General features: G+C 31.7%; 1 protein-coding gene across 1 annotated transcript; it reads right to left on the bottom strand.

The window, feature by feature from the left end:
- LOC105166417 (protein NUCLEAR FUSION DEFECTIVE 4) lies at positions 1,731-5,440 on the bottom strand. Its single transcript, XM_011085759.2, has 3 exons — positions 4,908-5,440; positions 2,940-3,853; positions 1,731-2,750 (listed from the first exon to the last, which is right to left on the bottom strand). The coding sequence occupies exons 1-3, from the start codon at positions 5,292-5,294 to the stop codon at positions 2,285-2,287; spliced, it is 1,767 nt and encodes a 588-aa protein (XP_011084061.1). The 5' UTR covers positions 5,295-5,440; the 3' UTR covers positions 1,731-2,284.

Below are 10,096 nucleotides of genomic sequence, written 5' to 3'. Positions count from 1 at the left end.
TTGCGTCTCAAATTGGCATTTTGTTTTCTCAAACTTTGGTGGTTGAGCTATTGATCAAGGAGGATTATGATATAGTGGCGTTGCAATCTTCTTCTATCTTATTCTAGAAGAAATAGCGTAACATCGATTGCACTTAGAAACGGAATGTCTTATATTTTCAATACAAGCAGATTACTTTGTGGTTCAGTTGATGTACACTAATTGTTACTAAAAAAACTCATACCCAACTAAGTTTACTGTTTGATTTTTATTGTAACAGAATATCTAAGTGTTTTATTTTTGTTCCTAACTGTCTGTTTGTGAACTCTTCTCTACGACAACTGCAATATTTCAAATATTAAATATTTTATTATCAACCATTCGATTATCGAAGGGGTTTAATCCAATTTACCTCCATGTGATATTGCATATGAGCAAATTATCCCCCTATAAAAAAATAATAGCAATTTACTCCCTGCATTTTTTTTTTTTTAAATGAAACAATTTTACCTCCATGTCTAAGGAGTTAAATTACTTCATTTTGAAAAACACAGGGAAAGTAAATTATTGCATTTTTAAAAAACAGATGGAGGTAAATTGTTATTATTTTTTTTCATATGAGGATAATTTGTCCATTTACAATATGAAAAGGGGGTTACTTGCATTTTTCCCGTTATCAAAGCATTGCGTTGAAGGATTACTTTGCTCACAAGTCTTTCCCTCCAAGTTGGTCAATATTCTTCCCTCCCAAACTGCCAACTTAACAAAGCACGTGAACAGACACGCGCTAAATCAATCAGAATATTAATCGAGAGTTGATTTGGAACAAAAGTTATAATATTATTAAGTTAAAGGACACAATGTGGTTACGTCAATAATATTGATATCAAAATCATCGATGTCCTAAATTACGAGACATAAAATGCAAGTTACTCAACCTATGAAGTAGTTGAGATAGTTGAATAAACTACAGGTCCTAGAAAAGCTTCAACTACAAAAGCTAAGACACTATCATTGGCCTTCACTAACCTAATAAAAACAGTAGATCGCTGAATTGAAGGCTAAACCAAAAGGGTATGAACCAAAAGTGTAATGTACCTGGCTTTATTCAATCCAATTTTGGGATTTTCAACTTTATGAATAAGTTGAAATTACCCTATTCAAATTTCAAATGGTGAATCATATCAAGTTTTTTATATATTTGGCGTAATTATTTTTATTGTTTAAAAAATCAACAACTTCCTTCTGATTTAACGATCGTCCGTCAACTAGCATAATCAATGTCCATTAAATTTTCGTTCATTTTTGTGATAAATTTGACAAAATATCCTCATAGACTATAAATTATAATTCTACTTATTTTTTAAAATTTCCCGAAATACTTTTGCAAATTAAACGGACATATTCTTACAATTTTTCATACACCTTATCTTTTTTTTTTCAATTTAAAGAGACGTACAACAAAAAACAAAATTAACAATTCAAGATCTCCATCTATGAATTATATAATTTATCAAACATCATAAATATATTAATAATTTTTCGAACATAGAAAATATTTATAATTATACCAAAACAAAACAAAGAACTCGGTCTAATTTATCCAATTTCAAATTTGTTTAGATTTAAGGTGGTTCGGATTTTGTAGGGAGAAATAACGTCAGCCTCTTTCTAGAGCCCCTTTTGTTTCTTAAGGGAGTTGTCTTGTGTTAGTCGGTTTGCAAGGGAGTCATTCGTAGTTCCTCTTTGGGTGTTACTTAGAAGGCGATGGCCACCTTATTGACGACAGAAGCACGAGGACTCTTGCAGTGGAGGCACTGCAGCGCTCAGATTACAGACGCGATAGGCCGTCTCCCAAAGACTCGGTCTTGTTTGTCATTGCTGACAATCAAGAATTGCTGCCTGAACCTTATAGTGCAATGGAGGTTTTCTGATCAATACATATCAAATATAGACCTGAACTGCTACTAATTCTTACCCGTAAACGACAGAGGACAGAGGACAGAGGACAGAGGACAGAGGACAGAGGACAGAGGACGAAAACATTAAACCATCAGACAAAATTATGACTAGTGTTGTTTCTCCAGAAAGTAGGAAACCAAAATATACACTCGTCTTCCGAGGACTTGTAGCTCACAATATCTGGTGTGAGTCGCCTAAAACAATAGCAGGCTCTTCTAGCAAAAATCTCAAGCCGATGCAGATAATGTTATCATATGAACATCATAACGTAACGATTGATTGTTTGGGTACATACTTACAAGGTGCATGCCAGCAGCCTATTGAAAGTTTCCATTCTTTCGTCTCAACGGTTTGAACTCTGAGGTAGCCTGAAGGAGCCCCCGGCATAGAGCATTTTGTAAACTGGTAAAATCCTCATGGTCAATACTATGCTAAGCATGGTACCGATGATGCAGGCTCCGGCCAGAACAAGGAACGTAAGCCTAAAACAGGTCGGGCCCAAGCAAGTCGCAGAGTGCTGCTTTGCTGCCTCATTATCGTATACAAAGCCGGCAAGCAGACCCGAGAAAAGATAAGCACCAAGTGGATTACCCAGGGACATGAAATTGAAGAACAAACCGAAGTTCTTAAGGCCAAAAAGTTCAGAAGCTGTTGGAACCATGATAGAAAATTGAACGCCGTAGCAGATACCAAGCAGCGAAGTTCCAGCGAAAAGAGTGCCGTTAATAGCTGATGCAAAGAGAAGGTATGTAAATACCATTATTACTTGTGTGATTGTCATCCAAATGGTCCTCGGAATTGCTTTGGATCTGCGAGTAAAGTTACGCTACTGATCAGAAACAGATAAGCATATAACATGGGCACTAAATTCTTAGTCAATTCTCCTGATGATTGCACCATGTTTATCATAAAACAGCATAAATATTAGCTTCATCCTTCACACCAAGAAAGTATCAGGCTTAAAAATAGTTACATTAGGTGATAATGTAAAGACAAACCTGACAAGATACTCAGAGATAACACCTCCACCGAGCCGACCGACGAAATTGCAGAAGCTGAAGAGGGATAAGAGGACCTTCGTGTCATGCATATATTGAGCTATTCCTATTTGAGCCAAGTTATTGAGAACAGTGACACCAGATCCGACCCCGAAAAAGTATACCAAGAACAAAAGCCAAAAATCAGCTTTTATCATAGCTTCAGCAAATGTGAAGTCTTCGCCTCTTCTAGGTCTCCTCCTTTTCTTTATCGCACCTTCTCCTTCAGCAAGAAGCATGTCTACCTCAGATATGTCGTCACTTTCATGAAAGCTTCCAAGGTTTGTTCTGGATGAAGATGGCTCTAGAAGTGGTTCCATTTTGTCAGCACTAGCGTTGTCTTGAACCAACGAAGGATCTGCAGGTACAACCACCTTGCCATGTAAGGCCGACTTGCTGCGATTGGACGGGTAGAAAGTCATCTTCACAGGGATAGCTAGTGGAGCCATAAGGAGGACCACCATAACAAGAAGAAAACAATAGGCAACAGGAGCACTTAAAGACAGCACATCATCTAAAATGGTCGTTGTAAGAACATATACGCCAAGAACTACACTAGCAGCTTGAATGAAAAGAAAATGGCAATGTTCTGACGAATCATCTCCAGAAGCTGGAGTACAAGGCCTGACAAAGAACATCATCATAAGACAGAGTGCAGGAATTCCAAGTGCAAGGAACAGCAATAGCTTAGGGGAAGAGCTGTTCAGCAAAACACTGTAAATTTCAGTATACACGGCAGCACTAAGCCCCCCATAGCCTTTAAGAATACCAGCAACTGTGCCCCGACTAAGAGGGAAGTTTCTCATGTTAGTGACGAGGACTGCCGTGCTGAACCAAGCACTACTGTTTGTTGCAATACATAATGCAAACCATAACTGCAAATTCAACAATTAACTACAGTTACAAAAATAGAAGGAAAGATATATTTTGGGATGCTCAGAAGCCAATCCACGTTTTCACAAGTTTAGTTTTCCTTATATGGTTATCATCACTGATCTCAGATAACTACACGTAAGGCGCAAAGGGGTATGACAGTTTTGCAGTGATCAGAATTTGCAAGTTCTACAGGCTATGTGTAGAATAACCAAGAAGCAAACAACAGATGGGAGAGGATCATTTTGCGAACTTGAGCATTGTTACAGTACTTGATGAATCACAACAGATCAAATGATATGGAGAAAAAGGCTTCAATTGTCCAGAATATGACGAGAGTTTCAGTTTAGAGTAAAAGATCTGAAACCACCAGGGGAAGAACTCACACTGCCAATCACCCGATCGAATGTTCACATGGTAATTACAAGGTACTATTACAGTTTTGTACATGCTTATCTGTGAACTTTCACAAGGCATGATAAATACTTTCTTGAATCACACAGTTCAAATTCAGAGCTATTCTTTTCGGCTGCTGTCGTCTATAAATGTGATAGAGAATGCAAAGCCTAATCATAACTCAAAATGACAATACGAATTACTTTTCCGCTTACCACAAAATGAGTTCTGATATTAGTTCACTACATGATTTAGTGGGACATAACTATTTGCTTCAATCTACCACTTTTGTGCATCTAACAATAAACTTACGATAATCCTAGAGACTAACATGACCGTTTCTACGTTATCACAACCGACCACAGAACACAAATTCCCAACATTAGCCAATTCTACAAACACATATTGTCAACCAACTTACAAAATTCACATGTAAAACATACATAAACCGAGAGGTACATAATCAAAATAGCAAAACAACTAAAAGAACACCATAATTATTTGGAAAACACTACATCAAGATCAAGATTTCTCGAACGCTGCCACCAAACAGAGATCCCATAGCACAAACCACATGCAATCCACCCACCCTTTCCACATGCAAGCCAAAAAAGGGGGAGAAAACACAAAAACAGAGCGAGGAACGAAAAAGAGAATTACCACCCAATAAGGTACGGAAATCAGAGTCTTGGAGAGGGCAAGCCAAAGAACCCCATAACCAAAGAAACAAGAAAAACCACCAACCAAGAGAACAACCCACGGCGGGAACTTATTGCACACCACCCCAGGCAACAAGCCCACGTTCTCACCAATGTCATTCGCCACCCCAAGCAGAGTCAGCTGCCTTTGGTTGAAGCCCAGAACGGATTTCAGCGAGTGGGAGTACAGAGGGAAGTTGTACGCATTCCCAGACGCTATTTGCACCCAAACAGCAGCTCCAAGACCTACCCACGGCGGCCTACTCCCAACCTTCAAACCCACCATTTCTCTTGCCTCTAAGCTTCCAAAGATCCAGTCTTTATATACCCGGAGAAGAGATACATGCATGTGACGGGATATTTATTACAATTTTCTGTATACATTTGGCGTACAAGGATGTTTCGATTTATGTGGGTGTGTGTAATGAGTGATGTGGTTGAAGAAAGAGTGGGAAAAGTGAGGTGGGTTTTGTACCTTTTCTGGGTCGTGGTGTCAATTAATGAGTACACATGGCCGGTGTGAATTCAATCCATAGTCATAGCCGGGTTTAGTTGATAATAGATGTGTAAAAAAAGTAAAAATAAAAATAGGTGTAAAAGAAGAAGCAATTGTTGTAAATATTGTTTTTTTTTTTTGTTTATTAAAATACTTTTAAATTATTTTAATATAACATTAATTAATTTATTTATTTCTAATTCAAAATAAAAATAATTAGTAAAATTACAAAAAATAGTGTTTTCTTCTATTAAACATACTAAAACATTTGAAGGAAAATTATTATTCATTTCCTTTTCCTCCCCCATTCACTTTTGTTCCCCTTTTAATTTCTTATTTCCTCTCACTTGAATCAAATGAACCTTAATTCAAAATAATTTTTAATAAATACTAAAAAAAGTATAAATTTGGCGTATATGTTTCATATTATTACTTTTTAGAAACTAATAGTTTAAAGTCCGGCTACGGAATCATTGATTCAAATTAGCAGTACGTGGCACACTCCAAATATATGTAATAAGGGTTTAATGCAATTTATCACTTGTGATATTGTAAATGGACAGATTATTTTTCTATAAAAAATAGAAGCAATTTTACTCTCCTGTATTAATTAAAATAAGCAATTTACCCCACTGTTTACAGAGGTAAATTGCTTTATTTTAAAAATATATGGAGGTAAATCGTTGTATTTAAAAAATATAGGGGGAGTAAATTGCTAATTTTTTTTAATAGAAGATAATTTACTTATTTACAGTATCACAGGTGATTGCTTGCATTTTTTTCTATATAACAATTCTGGAAAACTTATAAATAATAGAATGCTATTTACGTTGTAACATGAAGTTATGTAATTAATTTTGTATAAGTGAAGAAAAATAAATATAATTTTTATAGAGATCAGAGAAAAAAAAGAGTAAAAGAATAATATCTTGAGATAAAAATGATAATTCTAAAAGAAAAGTATAAAATAAATAAATTAGAGTACAAGAGAGAATAAAATAAAAATTAAATAAATATAATGAACTAATTAGAAAAATTCATTTTCCAATTGGATAGTAGGAACATGAAAGTTGAATGGTGAAAATCCAAACTACCTATACTGATACAAAAAAGAAAAGTCTTCCAAACTTATGATTGAAGATTAATGATACTATCGCACCAATTTTTTTATAAAGTCAAAAGTGCCCTTCACACTAGAAAAAGAACGATAATTGACTATAATTTTAATTACTATGAGCTGAAAATTATGATAAATAATTTTTATTTACCACAGTTAAATAAAATCAATAGAAGAACATATATTTTTCACCAAGAAAAATGTAAATACATGACCAATATTTTAACCACCCTCGCATATACCACGACCAACAATCGTTGTATGGCCGTGGTCAATGACTATTTGTTACGGCTATTTATTTTTTATCATGGCTGAATGTTGCATTTTTTATAGTTCAACTAATAAGATAATTAACTCATTCAATTTCTTTAAAATTTACGTTAATTGATAAATTAGTTTTCTATTCTTTCTTTGCTTGTTTGACTTTTTTCATGTAATGTGTTAGTTTATATAATTTATTTTTATTTATAATATAATTAAAAATACGAACGATTATTTATTATATGCATGCAGAAACGACGAGCCACAATGGTCAGTAAAAAAAAAAAGCACTGAAGACACCAAACAATTCACGCCTTCAATTATTAAAAGTGTATATATATGAAAACTATTTTTAATTTATAATCTTATCATAGATCATAAAAGTTTTGAAAAATTACCCAAAAATAAGAATGAAAAAATTTAGATTAATTAATATTGCGGTAACGCTCCGTATGTTTGGTTTTTACTTTTAGATAAATTACAGCTATTTTCTATAACGTTTGACATAATTATAAATTTTTTATCGTTATTTAAAATATTACAACTACTTCCTTCAAATAAAAAGTAATTATATAGTCTTTAGAGGGTAAGGTAAAAATTTTATTTTTTCAAAAAAGATACTTGAAAAAAATAAAAAAGAAATGTGAAGATGAGTAAGTAAATAATTATAAAGTTTATTGATCCCTGTAAATATTTTTTTTAAATAAATATAAATTATTATTAGTAATTCAAAAGGCATTTTGTCTATTTATAACAAAAATTGGATGTAAACATAATTGAAACTAATGGAATTGACTCATTGTTAAAAATAATAACGTGTATTTATAGTTTCTCAAACAACTAGGAGGTATCTATAATTATAACAAAACTCACGGAAAGTGTCTGTAATTGACCCGTTTTACTTTTGTGATAAGCTGTATTTAAATTGATGGATTCGAACTTGAAGGAAGGATTTAAAGAACGTATTTCAAGTAATAAATCTAAAAAAAATTATTTTTTTAATATTTAACAAAATATAGTTCAAGTTTAGAGTTAAAATACTTGAAAATTTTTGAAATTATCCAAATAAATTTAAATAATTTGTTACTGGGATTTGAAATGCATGATCTTGAACCAATCAATCCAAATACAATCATCGCGAATTTCTTTTTTCTTATTTATTTTTTGAGTAATATATCGATTCAAATAATAAATCAATATGACTAAAATCAGTAGACAAATTACATCGATTCAACAAACAACTATGGCCAAACGAATTATAGTAACTTACATAAAACGAGACAAATACCCACACATCTGGTAGTGATTAATATTTTTTTTCTAAGTAGTGATTATAAATACTTTTTTTATTTAAATTTTTTTCTCTAAGTAGTGATTTCAAGTCAAGCTTTTATATTATACATTACTACATAGCATAACAATTATAATTATATATCAACGATATGTACTTTAATGGAAATACAAACTTGAATATGTAATAAGATATATTTATAAATATATAACCAAATAAATATATATGACGATAATTAAAAACTTTATAATATTTCAAGAAAAAATAAGAAAATAAAAATTTTATCTCTTTTTTATATTTGAAAATATTTATATAAAATTTATATATATTGTACACAAAATTATTGTAAAAGAAAAAAAAAAAAAAAAGAGATTCGAATGATTTGATTGAGGTATGTTTATGTACTTTGCTTTGGTTGGGAGAAAGGGAAAATTCTTAGGCCCATTTGATTGCATTTGATGGGGACAGAATTTGCATTAATCCTTTTGTTGACTTACTTTTAGAAGGCCTACCGAAGTCAGGAAATGATGCTCTTTTTCTCCATCCAAGAAATGAATTATTCTCGATACTATAAATCATTATAATTAATTAATATTAATTATTATGATCAAACGAGATTGATTTGAAAATTTAAATTTTTATTACAAATAATTTACGTTTGTCGTAGTTTTGCATATGATAAAAATATTTGTTATAATTTTTAATTGTAGCCAATATTTTAGCATTATTTGAAAACAACCGTTAATAGTCAATGTGTAGTCGTGATTAATTAGTATTTATGATAATTTTTTTACTTTTAACCATAATAATTAATCGTAACGGATGATTATATTTTTTCTAGTGTCCTAATGCTTGATGTTTAATTTTGTGAGGAGTGGACCAATTTTAATCTCATGTTAATTCAATAAAATAGGATATTTTATGAAAAAAATCAGGACTTTTAATCATTTTTTCAGAAGAAATATGATTTTTGTCATGGTTAATTGCTATAGTTAAAAGTAAAAAGTTATAGTGAATACTATTTCACCAGGATTATACATCGGCTCTTAACTGTTCTGCAGGTGAATATCAATTAACATTTGTTAAAACTTAGGGTAAATTATAATGACCTCTCTTGAGGTTTGGATATAATTATGACTACTCATTCGTTGTTTGAAAAATTACCAATACCCCACTACTTTTAACGATCGTCTAACAATTAGCCTCATCCGTTAGGTTTTCATCCATTTTTTATGGTGAACTGATCAAAATACACTTGTAGATTAAAAATTAAAATTTTATTTATTTTTTTTTAAAAATTATTTTTTTTATGAATTAAGTGGATAATTTTTTTATAATTTTAAAAATTTTTTAATCCATTCCGTTCAATTTTTTGTATAAGTTTTTATTTTCTACATTATACTGAGACTCCTAAGCTTTTGGTAGCACATCCGAGACATATCAACTATAATTTTGCAAAGAGTAGAGAGTGTCATATATTTTAACTTAATATCAAGAAATGTCAATGTAATTTGTTATATAATTTATTGTAATAAAATTGATTGCTACTAATATTTGCTTGTATTTTCATTTCTAGATCTCATCTTTAGTGTTTTTACATGAGTTTTTTGGGTTAAATTTATTTTGACCCTCTGTGATATGTCAAAATATCAAAAATCTCCTTATAAAATTTTTAATTAAAAAATTACCCCTATGTTATGAATAAATAATCACACCGCCCCCTAGTCAACTTGAACCTAAATTTTAAAAACAATGCCTAAAATACCCCTTCTAATCAACCGGTCAAACTAGGCCTATTAATATATAATTATTATATTAATTATTTTAATTTATAATATATATGATTTATAACTATTAAAATATATTTATAATATATATAATCATAATTTATAAAAAATTTGAAAATAATAATTATAACCCCCCACCCCCCCCTCCCCCCTTGCCCATTTTCTCCCCCTCCATCCCCACCCAACCCCCACCTCCTCC

The sequence above is a fragment of the Sesamum indicum genome, linkage group LG7, assembly GCF_000512975.1.
Source record: "Sesamum indicum cultivar Zhongzhi No. 13 linkage group LG7, S_indicum_v1.0, whole genome shotgun sequence".
NCBI lineage: Eukaryota > Viridiplantae > Streptophyta > Magnoliopsida > Lamiales > Pedaliaceae > Sesamum > Sesamum indicum.
Note: the sequence above shows the minus strand (reverse complement) of the source record. Positions and strands in the feature narration are given on the sequence as shown.